Genomic DNA, 21,230 nt, shown 5'->3' with positions numbered 1-21,230 from the left:
AATCAGCATAGGGTAGCCAAGCCTTAAGGGAACTGAACCTTTAATGTTGGTCTACATAGGAAGAAATTATTTGAGCAAGATCAACACATGAAAGCACAATGTTCTTCAGGGGAAAGATCATGATGGCCACTATGTAGCACTTCATCTCAATATAACGTGTGCCAAATCTTGTGTATGGTGGTTGCAATTGGGGCAAGTAGGTGTATGTTGGTACTCTTTTAATGCAAGTTGGTGACCCAAATGTGGTTGTGTTATTGTAGTTCTTGTCTTGGAAGTAATTTGTCATAGATTGGGAGAGGCCTTTGTTTCAATTTTTTTTTTTTTTTTTTTTTTTTTTACCTTTTTCTTTTCCCTCTCGCCCAACCGTCCACATTGTAATTCAATTTTCATTGCAGGTAATCAACAATTTAGGAGTGTGCCTTATGTATAATGGAAGAGTTCATGATGCCATAGCCTTAGTGGAGGGAGCCGTCATGCAGCAGCCAGAACGATTTCTTCATGAGGCTATTGTCCTAAATTTGGCCACAATGTATGAATTGGAGTCCTCTAATGCTCACCAGAAGAAGCTCAAGCTATTATCTCTGATATCACAACATAAAGGCGATTCATTTAATGTAGCTGCACTAAAACTTCAACCTCAGTGAGTTGAAGTACACAGCAGGGTTTAACAATGCAGTCATATATACATATTTATTGAAGTACATTCATAGTATTATTTATGTTGAAGGGACCATTGACAGGTACCTGCAAGTAGTGATTCTTCAAGATGAACTTTAGAAAGAATCATCTCCCTGCCACCTATCCTCAACCCCAACACACCATGAGGGAGCCATGAGGGACAGATTTCCTATCTCCAAATCAGGCCTGTCAAAGTTGATTTTCTCTACCTTTTCACACAAGGAGAGCCAATAACTAGCAACTGCTGCCTCCTGCTACTAGCCAGTGACATAGAAAATGTCCCACACAAGCATAACACAGAAAGTTTAAAATTTCATCGCAGAGATACATGGGAGGGCTTGAGGATGGTTGTCACTCGTACTGGGGCTTTAGGTTTCCAATCAGTGAAACTCAGAGCAACAATTATTATTGTTTTTAATCATTCCATATTGCAAAATTTTTACCAGAGTTTATTGCAGCCGGTCACATTACTGTGATATTTGTAATTGTACGCCATTCCTTAAAGACTATATGAATGTAATTGGTTTCATTATTCCTGACTTGGTCATCCCCTTGTAAGAGGGAAAGGGATCTTTGGATATGTTTGCATTTACATTACATAACAAGAGCCCTCACCCCACCTTTTTAATAGGAATTAGCAATATAATTCCTATTTGTTAGAAAAAAAATAAGATATTGAAAAATAGGTAAAAGTACCATCAATAAAAGTTAAGGATAAACTCGCCATAAAAGCGAGAGATGAGGTTGATCAAAGAATACTGGGATGGTTCAGATAAACATTCAGGAGAAAATTGTAGTCAATAAAAGTAAAGTATCAGGAAAATTGGAAGGTATAAAAGTGTCACCATTAAAAAATGAGGATAAAAGTATCATTTATTAATGTTAAAGGCAATTGCACTTTTGGTATGAAAAGAAAAAAAGGCACCAAGGAGACTTACAGGACAAACATTGGTATGCACCTTCCTCTGATCCCCACAGAAATTGAACTGGGATGAGAAGGTAGCCAGAGAGGAGGATGACAGAAGGATTGATTGGACACCACAAGATGCCTACTATGAAAAAGACCAGAGAAGGTGGTAACGAGAAAAATTTTCATGTGTAGGATGGCAGAGTTTGAGTAATCATGGGACTTGTGGAAGAAATTGTTATTTAGCAGTAGACTTACAAATGGCTGAGGATATCAATTAAATGACTGAATCTCCTGTCCTATCCACCTATAAAAGATTTCTTTCAAAGGCATATATTTCACTGAAATACTAATTTTCTTTGCTGAAAATCTTTTATGAGAAGGCAGGAAGAGTGTAAGGCAGATGCTATGATTTGGACCATCTCTTTATTTACCATAGGATTAATAAAACTTGTACATTTTACATACCAGGATTCATTTGTTAAGAAATGCTTGAAAAAGCTACAGAATGATCATTAAATTCATTGTGTAAATATAATTCAATATACAATGAAAATAAAATAAAATTAAAGTACTCATGGTCATATGCCCTTTAAAAGGGGATGGCCAAGTAACCAACCCCCCCCCCCCTGACAGACACACACACGAAAACCTGGTTACCCACTCCTCCCATCTCCGCACCAAAGGGATTACTGCCTCTGTTATGCCCCTTGCCCTACTGTACTTAACTGCATACCTGGATACATGGCATCGATACTTTAATAACATTACTGTCACCCATACAGCCCAGGGACATGTACTCTTTTTGTCACCATACTTCTCCAAGAACATATATGCTGAGCTACTTTTCAACTCTGACTATCCCTCCTGCTGTCCTTAAATTTCTCTCTTCCCACTCCAGGACTCCTTTTCCTGTGCTCTTATGGTGGGGGATATGAATGCTGCCAATATGTTCCTATACATGTTGTAAAAGGTGACTAAATGGGGCAGTGAAGGAATGGGGATCCCTTTTCTATATCTTCATCCCAAAATGAGTTAGAAAAATTCTTAGGCACAATTCATGCACTCCAACTATTACTGCTTTTCTAAAACGGATCCTTTTCTATGAAAAACAATCTAAAATTAATATTTGTACTTCAATCACACAATGGAACAAAAGCTGGAACCTTCTTAATGTCTTCTAACACTTTCTGATATAGTTCTTGGTAGTCATCATTCTCTTTTATCAAAACCATTAGAGAACCTCTGTTCACACCCATAGCAGTGCCAATATCCTGTCTTGAGGGCGTGTAAATGTACGGCAGGTCTTTCTCCTCACACACAGCAGGTAAGTGGCACATAATTTCAATTGGAGTAACATCCCCAGCAAATATAACAATTCTGAAATTTAAAAGTAAAGACATAGTTAGCACTCTTACGGTCAACTTTGACATGAAATTTATTTTTCTTTTCAAGCTACTTATACTGTGACTTGTTTTCTATTAAGTTTTAAATCTATTAAATGATATCTACAATCCATTACTATTGCACCAATGTCTTTCAGCAGCATATCTGTATAATTACCATATATCTCCTCTAACTGCATGAAAACTTGAACACTTACCCTCTCTCTCCTTTTCTTATCTTGGTTTGCACATTTTTCAGGCCATTTCTAAGAAATGTCTTATGTTTTGATGCTGAAATAAGTAAAATAACAAGATGTCATATCAATTCTAAAGCAGCATGTTTTAATATGTTTAGATATATATATACATATATAAAAAGGCCTTTTCCCTTCATAATGAAAGAGGGGTGACACAGCTGCAGGTTTTTGCAAGAGAGACCAGAGGCAATAGGTTGATTGATTTACTGCCACTTTGCACAACTATGCTCAACCAATAAAAAATTCAAGATTTTAGAAATACAAGCTACTATTTAACATTCCAATCTTCTAACAAATTTAGTCAATTAAGACAAAAACATATGGTATTTCCAGACTTCAAGTGGCTAAATTTTAATTAAATCCATAAAACGAAAGTTCATCAGTACATTTGCAATTACAATTGACCAAAAAATATACACAGGCCACCTGTTTGCACCATCCCAAACTTCACTGAGAGCATGGGCTCTACACTTTTACGACTTTTATAAGGTTGCTAGTTTTGATGGTTAAGCTGGGCTAAGAAAGTTTCTCAGGTAAGATTAGGGTTCATATATATCAGCTTTTTATGCATCATAAAATGCTACATATAGTGAGAGGGAGGCCACACACACAGTTATATTATTGTGGATTCTCTTTTAGTACCTACCATCTCTGCTGAACAAAGTGTACTAATTGTACACTCACACCTCATTTTATCAGAGCTTTAACCTACCCAATTTCAACTTACCCCAACTTTAACCTGACCTAACTTTTCGAGGTCTGTTCAAAAAGTATCTGACCTTAATTTTTCATGCATAAATAAAAGAAGCTAGAGAGATGTGATTTGGGGTATGTATGAAGACAACCCTAATTTACCTAGTTGTAATATACGGGAGGGGAGCTATGCTCGTGGTGACCCGTCTTTGTATCTCTCCGCATCAAGTTAAATCTTAAAATCTTGTATAGTGTTTGCACATACTGTTTTGTTGTCTAATTTGTTCCATGTATTTATCGCTCTGTGTGGGAAACGGTTCCTTTTCAAGTTTTTTCTATGACAATCTTTTTTCAGTTTTTTTTCCGTGTCCTCTCGTTTTACCGTTGTCCCACACTAACAGGTCGTTCCTGTCTAAAACTTCCATTCCTTTCATTATTCTGTAGATAGTCAGCAAATCTTCTCTCTCTCTTTTTTGTTCCAGAGTTGGTAGGTTCAATTTGGATAGTCTTTGCTCATATGTTAGTTCGGCGAGAGTCGGTGCTAGTTTGGTTGTCGCTCTTTGTAATCTTTCTAGTTTCTTAATATTCTTTTTGGTACTGGGTGTCCAAAGTGATGCTGCGTACTCAAGTTTTGGTCTTATTAGTGTAGTTAGTATTTTCTTTATCATTTCTTCATCCATATAAGCAAATGCCACTTTGATTGACCTCAATAAGTTGTAGGTTTCTCCAAATATTTTATTTATATGCTTATCTGGTTTCATGTCCTTTCCAATCATCACTCCAAGATCTTTTTCAGAGTTTGCTTTTTTATTTTTTCTTCCCCAATTCTGTAATCTTTTGATATTCTGTTTTTACTCTTTCCAAATTCCATTATACTGCATTTCTTTATATTAAATTTTACTTCCCACTTTTGAGTCCAATTCCATATCGTGTCCAGATCTTGTTGCAATGAGTTGCAGTCCTCTTCTGTTTTTACCTTCTTAAGTAATTTTGCATCTGCAAAAAAATTCATATAGCACTCCACGCCTTCATTCATGTCATTAATGTATATGGCGAACATGATCGGGTCCAGTACCGATCCTTGCGGGACACCGCTTTTTACTTCTTCCCAGTTGGAGAATTTTTCTCTAATTACAACTCTCATTTTCCTCCCAATCAGGAAGTCTTTCATCCATTCCAATAATTTTCCTCTGATGCCACCCTTTGACTCTAATTTATTAGTTTCCTATGAGGTACCTTATCGAATGCCTTTTACAGGTCCAGAAAAACACAGTCCGCCCATCCATCTCTTTCTTGTATTATGTCTACTAATCTTGAGTAAAAGCAGATCAGATTTGTTGTACATGATCTCCCTTGTCTGAATCCAAATTGATTTGGGTTCAGTATAGATTTTTCTTCCAGGTATTTAACCCATCTGTTTTTGACAACTCTTTCACAAATTTTTGCTATTGTGCTTGTTAGTGAGACCGGTCTGTAGTTAGATGGATCTTCCTTATCACCTCCCTTATAAATTGGTACAATGTTTGCCTTTTTCCAGTCCAATGGTACTTTTCCTTCTTTAAGTGAGAATTTAATTATATTATATATTTTGTCAGTTAATTCTTCCATACATTCTTTCAGTATCGTTTGGAATTCCGTCTGGGCCATGTGATTTTATGACATCAAGGGTTTTAATTTGATCACTGATTTATTTTTGTGTTACGTTTATTTCTTTCATTGCTGGGGATAATTCTCTCTATCTACACTGTTAAGCGAGTTTTCTATTGTGAATACTGATCTGAAGTGGTTGTTCATAATTTCAGCCATTTCCATTTCTTTTGTATATTCCTTTTTATCTTGGCGCAGTTTTTCTATTTCTTGTTTGTTTTTCAGTTTTCCATTTACATATTTGTAAAATAGTTTGGGTTCTTCATAATTTCTCTTATCATCTCTACGTATTTTTACATATTCATTTCTTAGTTTGATGTACGTTTGCCATTTGCTTTGTTTCTTATCTCTTTTCCATTTTTTCCAAGCGGTCACTTTTTTCCTTAGCTTCACTACATCTTTTGTTGTACCAGCTCTTTATGTATGCCTTTTCCATTTTTTGTTGTGGTACATATTTGTTCACTCCTTCATTATAAATTTCTTTTAGTATCTTCCATTTTTCTTCTATCCCTGTATCTTCGTTTTGGAATTTTTCCCAGTTTGCACTGCGAAAGAATGTTTTAAGTTTCTCAAAGTTTGTTTTGTTATACATAGGTCTTCCTATTCTATGTTTATCATTTTTGCTTTGGTCCATTTGTTCTTTCAATTCCATTTCTATTAGTACGTGGTCACTTTTTCCTATCGGAGTTTTATTATCAATTTTTTCAATAATCTCAGGTTCTGTTGTAAGTATTAAGTCCAATTTTGAGGGTTCTTCATTTCCTCTGTATCTAGTATTTTCTCTAATCCACTGGGTCATTGTGTATTCAATGGTCAAGTCAAGGAGTACATTGCCCCAGTGTTTCTCTCCCCCCTTCACTGTCATTTCTTCCCAGCATATTTCTTTTGAATTAAAGTCACCCATAATTACTGTATTTCCTCCATCTTTCAGTGTTTCAATTAATTCATCTTTTGTATCTTCTAGTAACTCGGAATGATCCCTTTCTGTCCAGGCTTGTGTTTTAGGAGGTACATATACCACTGCAAATTTTCTTTTCTTCATTTGTTTACCTTCGACTTGTACTATAATTGATTCTACATTATTTTTTCCTTCAGTTATTTTTGTTACAATTAAATCTTTCTTGGTCAAAATAAGAACTCCTCCACCCTGTTTGTTCTTTCTATTCTTTGTCCAACAGTTGTATACACCTTGTCCCACAGTGTAGGGTGTTAGGGTGTACTTTAATTTGGTTTCTACAATTCCCATTATGTCAGGTTCTTCTAAGAAAAGATAATCGTTTAATTCGTTTAATCCCGAGATTATTCCATCTATATTTGTATAATGTGGAAGTGTAAATGTTATCCCGCCTGCAGAAGCTGTCAGACATCAGCAGACTGCTGATGAGTGAGAATGAGTAAGTGCACTGTTGGATTTTTTGTTTTTGCCAAATGGTAGAAAAACGTGAACAATGCTACATCAAATTTTGTGTAAAGCTTGGTGATTTTGAAGAGGAAACAATCTGCAAAATCCAACAGACCACTGGGGGCAAAGCAATGGGCACCACACAAATTAAGTGGTACAACCACTTCAAAGGTACCCATTTGTGGAGAGTAAAGCACACACTGGTAGACCCTCAACATCCTGAAATGAGATGGTCATTAGTCAATTGAAGACCCTGGTGATGCAGTATTCCTGAATCACAATCAGAGAACTTACAGACAAGGCGAGTGTCTGCTTTGGATCCATTCATTCCATTATGATGGAGGATTTGAGCTTCAGGAGAGTCTCGACATAGTTCACACCAAAACTGCTAACAACTGAGCAGAAGGAACTTTGTTTGGAGATCATACTGGACACACTGAAGATTATGAACAGCAATCCCAACTTCCTTGAGTCCTGGGTTTATGGGTACAACCCTGAAACCAAGTTTCAGCCATCACAATAGAAGCATCCAACATCCTTGAGGCCAAAAAAGCAAGGTAAGTCCACAGCAATGCCAAAGTCATGCTGACCATCTCTTCGACCCCAGTGGTGTGGTTCATCAGGAATACACAGCAAAACCATCACCAAGGAGCATTACGAAGAGGTTCTGCAACACCTTTGTGATGCTGTGTGATGCAAATAGTTGGACCTGTGGGCAGCAGGCAATTTACAGCTCTATCGTACAACCCTTCCCCCATTCTTCATATCTGATGCAGAGTTTCCTGGCCAAACATAACACACCTGTGCTACATCAGCCCCTACTCTCCTGACATGGCTCTATGTGATTTCTGGCTTTTCCCCAAGGTGAAAATGCCCCTGAAAGAGACCAGATTTCAGTCTGTGAAGAAATCAAGCCAAATACAAAAGACCAGATGCAAGCCATCCCAAAAGAGGTGTTCCAGCACTGCTTCCAACAGTGGCTAGACCATTGGGAGAAACATGTGTTTGCCCAAGGGGACTATTTTGAAGATCAGGGTAAGTGGTTCAATTGTAGAATTTCCACTGACTACACATGCTGATTAGTGGGGGGTCCAGGGTGCTCCACTGTCCCTCTGCACCATCACTCAGGACATGGTAATGTTTTCATTACCTAATTTAACCATAAATGCTCCCTAACCATAAACTGAGTAATAGAAAAACATTACCATGACCTGTGGGTGGCAGAGCACTGAGGAGCATTTCAGACCTTTGTCAGTCAACATGTAGGGGGGGGCAGTTCTACAATTGATCCGGGTAAGTTTGTTGTATCTGAATATGACTATTTTTAACAAAGGTCGGATACTTTTATGACAAACCTCATATACTGAATCAGCCTATCATTACCCTAATTACCCAAACTTTAATTAATACTAACCTTGACTCATCTAACTGCCTAATGGACCCTAACATAACAAAATACAGAATTTTTTTTAGAAGTGCACACCTACGCAATGTAGCAATAGAAAATTAATAATTTTGTAAATTATAATATATCAACATAATATACATTTTTCTTGGCAGAAATTAATAACAAAAAAGTTCCTAAAACCTATTTACTAACAAAGTGACAGCAAGTGAATTATATGCCATGTTTGTTTTGATAGATGCCAAGATCGAAGAAATGAAAGGATGATAAATTCATCTATTCTAACCTAACCTACCTAACCTAAGCTGCATTTAGTAATGCAGTAACTGTATTTCTAAAGATGCGAAGAGGAGACTGTATGAAGGAGTGATTGTGCCAACAGCACTGTATGGGGCAGAAACGTGGAACATAAGAGAAGAAGAGAGAAGGAGTTTGAATGTGTTTGAGATGAGGTGTCTGAGAAGTATGGTGGGGGTTACTAGGCTGGATAGAGTGAGAAATGAGGAGGTGAGGAGAACAGGGGTGAAAAAGGATTTGGGAGATAGGGTTGATGAAAGAATATTAGGATGGTTTGGACACATGGAAAGAATGAGTGAAGAAAGACTAGTAAAAGAGGTATGGAAGGCAGATGTGGAGGGAGTGAACATGAGGGGACGTCCTAGGATGAGGTGGATGGATGGGGTGAAGGGGGCTTTGGGGAAGAGGGGAATGTCTGTTGAGGAAGGAAGGGAGAGGACGGAAGACAGAGGTGAGTGGAGAATGGTTGTATATGGATGATGTTGTGACTGCATGAGGAGGAATGGGCAGGGGGGTGGGGGTGGGGTAGTATGTGTGAGTAAATTTTGACGCAGCCCGAAGGGATTTCTCCCCGTCCTCGCCTTATATGCAAAGGGGGACGGAGAGGGGGGGTCGCCGATTAAATGAAGCGGCCTTGCTGTGGATGTACTGTGTCTTGCGACACTGCTACTGACCCAGGGCGGTGGGCAGGGTGCAGGGATGACCCGTCATCCAGGAGGTGCTCAGATGAGAGGGAGGGTGGGAGAGGTGTGGAGTGTATTTAGGGATGAAATGGGTGAGAGGGAGGGTGGGAGAGGTGTGGAGTGTATTTAGGGATGAAATGGGTGGGAGTGTTTTTATGCCTTTCCCTTTTTGGCTACCTCCCTTGGAAGGGGGAAAAAGCCTTGGTATATGTATGTATCTGGGTCATTATCACAGATGCTGATGGCCTCATTAACTAGTTGTTGTTGTTGTTGTTGTCGTTCCCTAGACTGTCTGTCCGAGCAGTCCCGTCTCCCCAAGGAATGCCATAGCCGAAACTGGGTTTTCCCACAAATCCTTTATAGAGCGTATGTTGTGTTGTATGCGTGCATGATTGTGTATAATGCAGCTGTTCACAACTAGTTGATCGGACTGCTGGGAATAGAGTTGTTGCATAGTTTGAAGGAAGCCCTATTGTATTTATAACAATGGTTATAATGTCACCTGGAGTTGGAAGATACTCGGTACACAACATGAAAGCCATCATCTAACTGACTGACTGAACTGGACAGGTGACAATGTGGTGTCTCGATGCTACGCTCGCAGCTTTGTTCGGTAGTATATTTGCTTTTAGCAAGGTTTTTTTGTTATTGATTTCCAACAAGAAAAATGTATATTACATTGATGTATTATAATTTAAAAAATTAATAATTAATTTTCTAATTTTATATTGCATAGGTGTGCACTTCTAAAAAATATCCAAGGTAAATCTATAGAGTGCACAATTGAGGTACAGTATTTTTCTATGATGTATGGTTATTCCTAGTTTTTTGTGCTTCATTCAAATCAGGTCCTCAAATTTGGCAGAAATTAAATCTGGTCCTCAAAAGTTGGCAGAAAGCACTTTTTTTGCCCTTACCTCATCACCCCTACAATAAAGGGAAGATAATGAAAAAACAGGGTTTTTGGGTGGGGAAGCATAAATTAGAGGTGAAATTTGAATGAAACATGAAAGGAAGAAAAAAAAAAAAAAAAGCTTTGCGGAACCTCACTTATTTACCTAACCAAACCTTACCACCTATGGAGTATACATTTATTAATGGGGGGGAGGGTGAGAGTCGACCATCCCTCCAATCCCCTTGTAATCGTGATTATGATAAGATTTTTGTTTTAAACACTACTGTACTTGTCCAGTAAAACACTTTTGGCACGTATTTTTGTTATTGATTTCCGACAAAAAAATATATATGGTTGGGAAATGTGGAGTTCCAGGAAAGAATTGTAGTGTAGGGTTGATGGTGATATGTCTAGAGAGTTAGTTGATAGCAAATACAGTGTTTTAGAAGAAAGTCAAGCATGGGAGAGGGTGGTAGATAGAGCGTTAATGGACTATGTAGTGGTAGATAGGAGTATAATAGGAAGAGTTAACCACTTCACTCCGGGCCAAAATCTCACGGGCAGCATTAGCTGCCAGACATACGATGTTGCGTCATAATACTCACATTATAAAAAATAAAGTCACGGCTGTATCGATCGTTCTCTCTTTCACCCATGAATTTCGATAACCATAGAAAATATGATGAAGCCAGTTTACAGAGTATGGGGGTCACGCAGGTACGACTACAATAAATATAATGAAGACGCCGACATTGGCATCCTCACGTACCCACTTGCTCCTCATGACGCCTTCGTAGGCATCACCACATGAAAGGGGTTAAGGATGTACATGTGCTAAGGGGAGAGGGTGGGGGAATATCAGATCATTTTTGGAAGGTAAGTTGAGAGTGGAGGATAGATGGAGAAAGGAAAAGGACAAAAGGTAGGGAGGTGATTAGAGTGAACTCTTTAAATGAAAAGGAAAAGGAGGAGCACAAGAAGAAGCTGAGAGATGAGTGGGAGGGAGTAAAGGATAGAGTAGAACTAGGAGCGGAGGAGGAATGGAGATGGTTCAAGGAGGGAGTCACAAAGTGTGCAAAGATGGTGTGTGGAACAAGAAGGACAGGAGAAAATAGAAGGAAGGGTGGTGTATGGTGAGATGAGGAAACAAAGAAGGTTGTAGAAGAGAAGAAGCGAGCTTTCACAGATTGGTTACAAAATATGACGAGGGAGTCATATGAGAGGTATAAAGAAAAGAAAAGAAGTAAAGCACAAGGTAAAGGAGGCAAAGAGGAGAGATGTGAAATGGGGTATGACAGAAAATTTTGAAAGTAATAAAAAGATGTTTTGGAAAGAAATTGAGAGAGGAAGAGGAGGCGAATCAAGTGGAAAAGAAAAGGTAAAAGGTGCAGGTGGAGAGATGATAATGGAAGAGAAGGCAGTAAGGGGAAGATGGGCAGAATATTTTAGGGAGTTGCTAAATGTGAAGGAGGATAGGGAGGGAAAGATAGCTGCAGTGGGAAATGCTAAGAAAATGACCGTGATTAGTGAGGAAAAAGGAGGAGAAATAAGGAAGGATGAAGTGAAGGCAGTTGTTAAGATGATGAAAGCAGGTAAGGCACCTGGTCTGGATGGATGCCATGCAGAATGTAAAAAAAAAAAAAAAAAGTACAGTGATGGTGGACTGGCTGGTGGGGTTATTTAATGTTTGTTGGAGAGAGGGTAGAGTGCCGGAGGACTGGAGGAGTGTCTGTATAGTTCCACTTTACAAGGGAAAAGGGGACAAGTGCGAGTGTAGTAGTTTCAGAGGGATCAGCTTGTTATTTGTAGTTGGGAAGGCTTATGGGAGGATCTTGATTGAGAGGATTAGGAGAGGAACAGAGGGAGTAATTGGTGAGGAACAGTGGATTTTGGACGGGTAGAGGTTGTGTAGATCAGATTTTTGTGGTAAGACAGATATATGAAAAAGCTATAGGAAAGGGGAAGGATGTTTTTTGGACTTTTATGGATCTTGAAAAGGCCTACAACAGGGTAGACAGGAAGCCATTATGGGAGGTTTTGCAGATATACAGGATAGGAGGAAAGCTTCTAGGAGCTATCAAGAGTTTTTACGAGAGTAGTAGAGCATGTGTCAGGATTAGAAATGGAGAGAGTGAGTGGTTCGAGGTAAAGGTGGGACTTCATAAAGGATGCGTTTTGTCGCCCTGGCTGTTCAACTTGTACATGGATGGGGTGGTGCAAGGGTGGTGGGTCAGGGATTGGAGATGGTTAAAGAAGATGGAGAAAAGTGGGAGGTGAGCCAGCTGTTGTTTGCGGACGACACTGCGCTTGTGGCAGGATCAGAGGAGGGTTTGAGGAAGTTGGTGACAGAGTTAGGGAGCTTAAGATAAATGTGGGTAAAAGTAAGGTGATGAGATGTACAAGGGGTGAAAGTGGCAGCAGACTGGAAGTGAGCATTACGGGAGAGCAACTGGAGGAAGTGGATAGTTTTAGATACTTTGGTGCAAATGTGGCAGGAAAAGGTGGAGTGGAGGTGGAGGTACAATGTAGATTAAGAGAAGAGAGTAAATGCCTTCGTGGATTAAAGTGTAATGAGGAATAGACATTTGGGAATGGATGCTAAGAGGAGATTGTATGAAGGAGTGATTGTGCCAACAGCACTGTATGGTATAGAAACATTGAACATAAGAGAGGAAGAGAGGAGGAGTTTGAATGTGTTTGAGATGAGGTGTCTGAGAAGTATGATGGGGGTTACTAGGCTAGATAGTGAGAAATGAGGAGGAGAACAGGAGTGGAAAGTGATTTGGGAGATAGGGTTGATGAAAGAATATTAGGATGGTTTGGACACATGGAAAGAATGAGTGAAGAAAGACTAGTAAAAGAGGTATGAAAGGCAGATGTGGAGGGAGTGAACATGAGGGGACGTCCTAGGATGAGATGGATGGATGGGGTGAAGGGGGCTTTGGGGAAGAGGGGAATGTCTGTTGAGGAAGGACGGGAGAGGACAGAAGACAGGGGTGAATGGAGAATGGTTGTATATGGATGATGTTGTGATGCATGAGGTGAAATGGGTGGGTGGTAGTATGAGCAAAATTTAACACAACCCGAAGGGATTTCTCCCTGTCTGCTCCTTTTATGCAGGGGGGTCGCCGATTTAATGAAGCAGCCTTGCTGTGGATGTGCTGTGTCTTGCGACACTGCCTCTGAACCAGGGCAGTGGACAAGGTGCAGGGATGACCCATCATCCAGGTGGTGCTAAGATAAGAGGGAGGGTTGAGGGGAGTGGAGCATATTTAGGGATGGAATGGGTGGGAATGATTTTATGCCTTTTTCTTTTTGGCTACCTCCCTTGTAAGGGGGAAAAGCCTTGGTATATGTATGTATATTGATGTATTTTAATTTACAAATCTAATATTTAATTTTTCAGTGATATATTGCTTAGCTGTACACTTCTAAAATAATACTGAAATTAACCATCCTTACTCATATCCCACATGCCCTTCTTGTTCCTCCTTACTCCTAGTAATGCACTCATGGTAGAGAACTCTATGAGAGAACAAATGAACAAATGCCCACTTTTAAAATTCCACAATCATGCAAACATGGATATTTAATATAACTCTTATGTCGTCCTATAGTTCCTAACCATTACATAGAAAAAATGGATCAATTGTAGAATTTCCCCCTACACGTGTTCATCAATGGGAGTCCTGGGTGCTCAACTGTTGTTCTGCACCATCACCCAGATCATGGTAACATTTTTTTATTACCTAACCATTAACATTCCCAAACAATAAATTGAGTAATAGAAAAATATTACCATGACATGAGCAATGGCAGAGTGCTTTGGACCATTGTTGATTGATGTGTGTGTGTATTTACCTAGTTTTACCTAGTTGTATTTTACGGGAAAGGGAGCTATGCTTGTAGTGACCCATCTTTATATCTCACAACACCTAGTGTGTGTATTTACCTAGTTGTATTCTATGGGAAGGGGAGCTATGCTCACGGTGACCCGTCTTTGTATCACATCTATTTTGTTCTTAAATTCATTTATGGTGTTTGCACACACTATTGTTTCGTCCAATTTGTTCCAGACATCCACCACTGTGTGTGGAAAGCTGTTTTTTCTTAGATCTCTTATATAACTGTCCTTTTTGAGTTTCTTTTCATGTCCCCTTGTTTTTCCTCTATCCCAATTTAATAAGTCTTCTCTATCAAGGACTTCTATGCCTTCATAATTCTGTAAATGGCCTACATATCACCTCTTTCTCTTCTTTGTTCCAGGGTTGGTAATTCCAGTTTAGACAATCTTTTGTGTGTGTGGGTGGGGGGGGGTCTACAATTTGTCTAAAAAAAATAGGTCTTTCAAAGGCAAAATAGAAAAGTAAAAAATGTGTTTGCATGAAAATGGAAAAAATTCTATTTTCTAATCTCCTATTAAAAGATCTACTTTTCTTCTCAAATGAGGAATTGGTAAATTTTGGAGTGGACACCTACACAATATAGCATTAGAAAATTAAAATATTAATTTTGTAAATTATGATACACCCACGTAATATTTTTTTCTTGGCAGAAATCAACAACAGAAAAGGTTGCTAAAAGTTATACACTGGGGCTAGTAGAGACACCTTTGTTTTGATAGATGTGGTGGTCCAAGAAATTAAAGTATGATCAATGCATCTGTTCTAACCTAACCTACAACTAACCTCCATTTAGTAATGTAATATCTGTAATTGTATAGGTTGTCAGGGATGTTAACAGCTGGTTTTGGTATCTGATAGGACTGTGGGGTGTGCAGGAGTTGCATGGCTAAAATTTTAAAAGTCCACACCTACACAATATAGTATTTGGAAATTAAACAATAATTTGGATGGGGTAGTGCGAGAGGTAAATGCAAGGGTAGTGGGTCTGGGATTGGAGATGATTAAAGAAAATAGAGAAAAGTGGGAGATAAGACAGTTGTTGTTTGCTGACAACACTGCACTTGTAGCAGGATCAGAGGAGGGATTGAGGAAGTTAGTGAGAGTTTGGGAATGTGTGTGAAAGAAGGAAGTTTTAAGATAAATGTGTGTAAAAGTAAGGTGATGAGATGTACAAGGGGAGAAAGTGGCAGCAGACTGGAAGTGATCATTAAAGAAGAGAGACTGGAGGAAGTGGATAGTTTTAGGTACTGCGAATGTCGCAGGAAAGGGAGGAGCGAATGTGGAGGTAGAATGTAGATTGAGAGAAGAAAGTAAATGCCTTGGGGGATTAAAAAGTGTATTGAGAAAGACATTTGGGAATGGATGCTAAGAGGAGATTGTATGAAGGAGTGATTGTATTGACAGCACCATATGGTGCAGAAACATAGAACATAAGAGGAATTTGAATGTGTTTGAGACAAGGTGCCTGAGAAGTATAATTGGTTACTATGCTGGATAGAGTGAGAAATGAGGAGGTGAGGAGAATGGGGGGTGGAAAAGGAGTTGGGAGATAGGGTTGATGAAAGAGCATTGGGATGGTTTGGACACATGGAAGGAATGAGTGAAGAAAGATTAGTAAAAGAGGTGTGAAAGGCAGAGGTGGAAGGAGTGAACATGATGGGGGCAACCAAGGATGAGACAGATGGATGGGGTGAAAGGGGCTTACATAAGAACATAAGAAAGAAGGAGACTGCAAGAGACCATAAGGCCTACACTAGGCAGCTCCGTATCCATCACCACCTGTCATCCCCATCCATAAAGTTGTCTAATCATTTTTTAAAACAACTGATAGTTTCAGCGCTTACTACATGGTTACTAAGTTTATTCCATTCATCGACCACCCTATTAGTAAACCAATGCTTGCCTATTTCCTTCTTAAATCTAAATTTGTCCAGTTTATACCCATTACTGCGAGTCCTGCCCTGTTGTTTTATTATGATGACCTTGTTTGCATCACCCTTGTTATAGCCTTTGATCCACTTGAACATTTCTATTAGATCACCCCGCACTCTGCGTCTTTCCAGAGAGTGTAAGTTTAGGTGCCTAAGCCTCTCTTTGTAAGGCAAATTTCCGAGTCCATGTATCATTTTGGTCATTCTTCTCTGTACTGATTCTAGTGAATTGATGTCCATTCTGTAGGACGGAGACCAAAACTGTACCGCATAGTCAAGGATGGGTCTATCACTGGATAGAGTTTAATAATTACCTCTGCACTTCTATTCATTACCGTCCTAGCAATGAAACCTAATGCTCTGTTAGCTTTGTCCATTCTGTAGGACGGAGACCAAAACTGTACCACATAGTCAAGGATGGGTCTATCACTGGATAGAGTTTAATAATTACCTCTGCACTTCTATTCATTACCGTCCTAGCAATGAAACCTAATGCTCTGTTAGCTTTATTTCTGGCGCTAATGCACTGCTTCCTGGTTTTAAGGTCCGGACTCACCAGAACTCCCAAGTCCCTCTCGCACTCAGATTTTTCTAAAAACGTGTTATCTAAGATGTATCTATTTTTGGGGTTGTGTAGCCCTACGTTTGACACACTACACTTAGAGATATTGAAGTTCATTTGCCATTTCTCTGACCATGTTAACAATTTATCAAGATCATCCTGCAGAATCTCTGAGTCGTCTCCTGACCTAATTAGGCGTCTTATTTTAGTGTTGTCCGCAAACTTACTAACATCACTATTTATCCAATTGTCTAAGTCATTTATGTACATAATGAACAACAAGGGACCCAAAACCAAGCTCTGGGGGACCCCGCTAGTAACATTGCCCCACCTAGATTTTATTCCATTTATGGTGACCCACTGTTTTCTGTTACTAATCCAAGCTCTAATCCATTCTAACACTTTTCCTCCTATGCCATGGGCTTTGATTTTATTTAGTAGTCTCTGGTGAGACACCTTGTCAAACGCTTTGCTAAAGTCAAGGTAAATAACATTGTAATTTTCATTGTTATCTGACGCCTTACATACATTAGTGTAAAAGGATAGAATATTACAAAGGATTACAAAGGCAAAGCATGCCGACAGGAGACCTTTTGATCCATATCTAGGTCGGATGCAAAAAAAAAAAAAAAAAAAAGAAAAAAAAAAGAAAAAAAAATCATATTAATAATAAATTAAAACTATAACAATGTAAATAACAATTAAAATACATAAATAAATGCATTGGTATAGTTGAATAACAAACAAACAGGTAAATAGTAAATGATAATAAATTGACATATAACTAATAATAAATGAAAATCAGACAGACAAATTATAACAAAACAAAAACAAATAATATAACATAAATTATAATAATTACAGCATCTTACTTAGGTATTTATCTAAATGATTCTTAAAGCTTCGAACTGAACTACATTGCACTACCTGTGCAGGAAGTTTATTCCATTCATTAACTACACGGTTGGCAAAGTTGTTTCTACCTACTTCCAAATTGAATCTATTTCCGGACAGTTTGAGACCATTGTTTCTTGTCTGATTCTCATTCAATGTGAAAATTTGGTCACTTTTGATGTTGTCAATTCCCTTTAAAATCTTAAAGACCTGTATCAAGTCACCTCTGAGTCTACGCTTTTTTTAGGGAAAACAGATTCATGTGCTTAAGTCGATTTTCGTATGATTTATTTATTTATTTATTTATTAGTCACACATGACTTACCCTTGGAGAAACCATGCTGTGAATCACGAATTAAATTATGCCCTTCGATGTGTTCTCTGAGTCTATTTACTATTATTGATTCAAGCATTTTTCCTATTACCGATGTCAAACTGACTGGCCTGTAGTTGCTTTGGGGAAGAGGGGAATGTCTGTTGAGGAAGGACGAGAGAGGACAGAAGATAGGGGCGAATGGAGAAAGGTTGTGTATGGTTGATGCTGTGATGCATGTGGGGGATGGCGGGTGAGGGAGTATGTGTGAAAAATAAATTGATGCAGCCTGAAGGGATTTCTCCATGGAGAAGGAGGGTCGCTGTGGATGTGCTGTGTCTTGTGACACTGCTTCTGACCCAGGGCAGTGGGTGAGATACGGGGATGACCTGTCATCCAGGAGGAAGCAAGATAAGAGGGTGGATGGGAGTGGAGTATGTGGGGATGGAATGGGTGGGACTTGTTTATATGCCTTAATTTTTTGGCTACCTCCTTTATAAGGAGGAAAATGCTTTTGGTATATGTACAATACATCAATGTAATACATGTTATTCTTGGTGGAAATCAATAATAGAAACAATTGATAAAAGCTATACACAAACAAACATAGCCACTTTGACTACTTGAGATGCCATCTTTGTTTTGGTAGAGGCAGAGGTTGAAGAAATTAATGTCTGCTAAATCTGTCTATTCTAACCCAACCTAAGCTGTCATCTGTAATTTTCCAGGGCTAAAAACGTAACTTCTCTTTGATAAAATTACATGAAAATCACACATTATAAAGAAAATAGTTCACATAATTCAACTATATGCAATCTATTACACTAATAACACAATAGTAGTGTAGTTTGATCCATACCACCAGTGATCACAGATGGCAGGCTGGACGATATTCGTAGCTGTGGTCAGTAATTTTCCAGAGGATAGAAACATAACTTCTCTTTGATCAAATTACATGGAAATCACACATTTTAAAGAAAAGAGGTCAAATAATGCAACCATATGCTAGTTTTTGGTTAATTTATAGTTTCACCAAACCAAAGGTTTTGTGATGTGGCTTGTGTTTCTGGTGAGAAATGTTGTGTATTAAATGATGGCGTACATCATTTCCGTCGCAAATGCATACTTTTCAAGTAATTAATTATTGAAGTTATGCACTTATGCCTACATCTCCCTAACGATCTGGGGGGACCTGTGGGAAGTCGGGTTTTTTGGGTGGGGAGCAGTAATAAATCGAGTAATGCACGTTGCAAAACAGGTATAAAATTAACCACTTCACTCCGGGACTTAAATCTCGCGGGCAGCAGCCAATGCCAGCCGTACAATGTGTCGTAATAATACTCGCATCATAAAATATAGTCACCGCTTATATCGATCGTTCTCTCTTTCACCCGTGAATTTTGAAAACCACAGAGAATGGGATTAAGGGCATATTAGGGAGAATGTAAAAATGCAGGGGCGACTACAATATAATCAAGACGCCGATATGGCAGCATCGCAAATCCACTTGCTCCTCATGATGCCTACGTGTGCGGCACCGTATGGTAGGGGTTAACAAGAACACATTAAAATTATATAAAAAAAAATATAAATTTCACCTTTGAGGTCCGGAGTGTGATCGGATAACGCGAATGGTAACCATGTTTGTTTACCAACGATTCAAAATATTTCTCGCTATATCCGCTATATTTAGCGAAGACCATTCTGCCCGCGCAGGAGTTGCTAACCATAAGCTAACATAACCTAACCTATCCTACCATAACCTAATCAAACCTGAAGTAACCTAACCAAACATAATGTAACCTAAGCAAACCTAACCTATTCTAACCAAACCTAACATAACCTAAGCAAACCTAACCTAAGCAAACCTAACCTATCCTATCCTAACCTAGGTTAGGTTACATTATTTTACGGTTAGCAACTCCTGCACAGGTACAGTGGCCTTCGCTAAATGTAGCAGATATAGCGAGAAATATTTTGAATTGTTGGTAACCAAACACAGCTACCGCTCACATTAGATGACCACACTCCAGCCCTCACAGGTGAAATTTATGTTTTCTTGTATCTTTATGTGTTCTTGTTCATTTTATACCTGTTTTGCAATGCGCATTACTTGATTTATTAGTGCTCCCCACCCAAAAACCCCGATTTCCCACAGGTCCCCCCATATCGTTAGGGAGATGTAGGCATAAGTGCATAACTTTAATAATTACTTGCAAAGTGCGCATTTCCAACAGAAATAATGTACACCATCATTCAAGACACAACATATCTCACAAAATCGTTGGTTGGGTGAAATTATAAACTGTCCTAGTTTTTTATATAATATTTTGCATTTGAGCAAAAACCGCTCTTGTTCAGCTTTGGTCAGCTTTGGTCGGTAATTAGTGAGACCGGTTACTGTAATAGTTGGGTTAGATTGACCTATCGTCTTTAAAAGCAAAATATAGAGGGACCGTTTGCCATCCTAAACTACATTTACTGAACATCGTTATAAACTGAAAACTGAGTGTTAGTTTGACACAGACACTTAATATACTTAAGACTATAACTCATCACGGACAAATGTATAAGACACGAAATCCAATATCCCTGCCCTGTGCACACGTGCAATCGAAGTGCTAAAGCCTCACCTTTTTTTATTAGTTTGTATATTTTCCCAGTTAACTTTTTGGATGCCATTGGTCGTGCAATAATACTTGCATGTACAAGTTTACGTTCATAGCTATTTTCTTCATTACACCCATCAACAACACTATCATTTAGGTTTTCACCCTCTTGCTTTTCCTTCTTGTGTTTCCCCATGCTTTGCGACTGTTTACACTTCACAATTCCCGGCAGAAGACTGCTGACATGCGCAAGCCGATTGAAATGATTGTTCAATCTGGGCATCCCTTCTCGAGTTCAGATGGATTTTACCGTTATTCTAAATAAAGTTTAAAAAAGGGACATTGACTCATAAAAATCCCACTTAGGCTCATATCTACTATTCAGATGAATAATATGTAGCGTTACTCTTATTCCTGTAAATAACGTTGTCGCGTCGGTTCTTTCATTAAAACACCAAACTCCTTATAAAATTAATACATATATTCATTTATTTGAGCAACACTGATATGAAGACACAATCTATATACTTTGGATTGTTGAGACAATTCCATTCGTGATAAGAAAAAGCCGTTCTAAATAAGACAATCTGTATATTACTTAAGTTACCATATCATCATCATCATTTTCGTCGACACGATTCCTTTTCTTCTGGTTGCCTGCAGGCGATTTTATTCTTCTTAGAGAAACCGCCCCGGTAGCAAAGAAGACAGCGCATTTTGCATAACTCCTCCCGTACCGTTTGATGATTATTTTATTCCAGGAGATA

The 21,230-nt window shown here is 38.8% G+C and overlaps 2 protein-coding genes across 8 annotated transcripts in view; one reads left to right on the top strand and one right to left on the bottom strand.

The window, feature by feature from the left end:
* The window catches only part of LOC143029234 (protein CASP-like), a 47,585-nt gene extending 45,355 nt beyond the window's left edge, over positions 1 to 2,230 (top strand). For all 7 annotated transcript variants that reach the window (XM_076191892.1, XM_076191889.1, XM_076191890.1 and 4 more), the window contains one exon: positions 396 to 2,230. In XM_076191892.1, coding sequence (XP_076048007.1) covers positions 396 to 644 — 249 coding nt within the window. In that variant the 3' untranslated portion in view covers positions 645 to 2,230. The remainder of the gene's footprint in view (positions 1 to 395) is intronic.
* Positions 2,044 to 20,748, bottom strand: NHP2 (NHP2 ribonucleoprotein). Its single transcript, XM_076191905.1, has 3 exons — positions 20,488 to 20,748; positions 3,189 to 3,261; positions 2,044 to 2,965 (listed from the first exon to the last, which is right to left on the bottom strand). Exons 1-3 carry the CDS (start codon positions 20,744 to 20,746, stop codon positions 2,722 to 2,724), a joined length of 576 nt encoding a protein of 191 aa, XP_076048020.1. The 5' UTR covers positions 20,747 to 20,748; the 3' UTR covers positions 2,044 to 2,721.
* Positions 20,749 to 21,230: the final 482 nt, after the last annotated feature.

The sequence above is a fragment of the Oratosquilla oratoria genome, chromosome 10 (assembly GCF_046742065.1).
Source record: "Oratosquilla oratoria isolate Oo_2021 chromosome 10, ASM4674206v1, whole genome shotgun sequence".
NCBI lineage: Eukaryota > Metazoa > Arthropoda > Malacostraca > Stomatopoda > Squillidae > Oratosquilla > Oratosquilla oratoria.
This window is presented reverse-complemented; position numbering and strand designations above follow the sequence as displayed.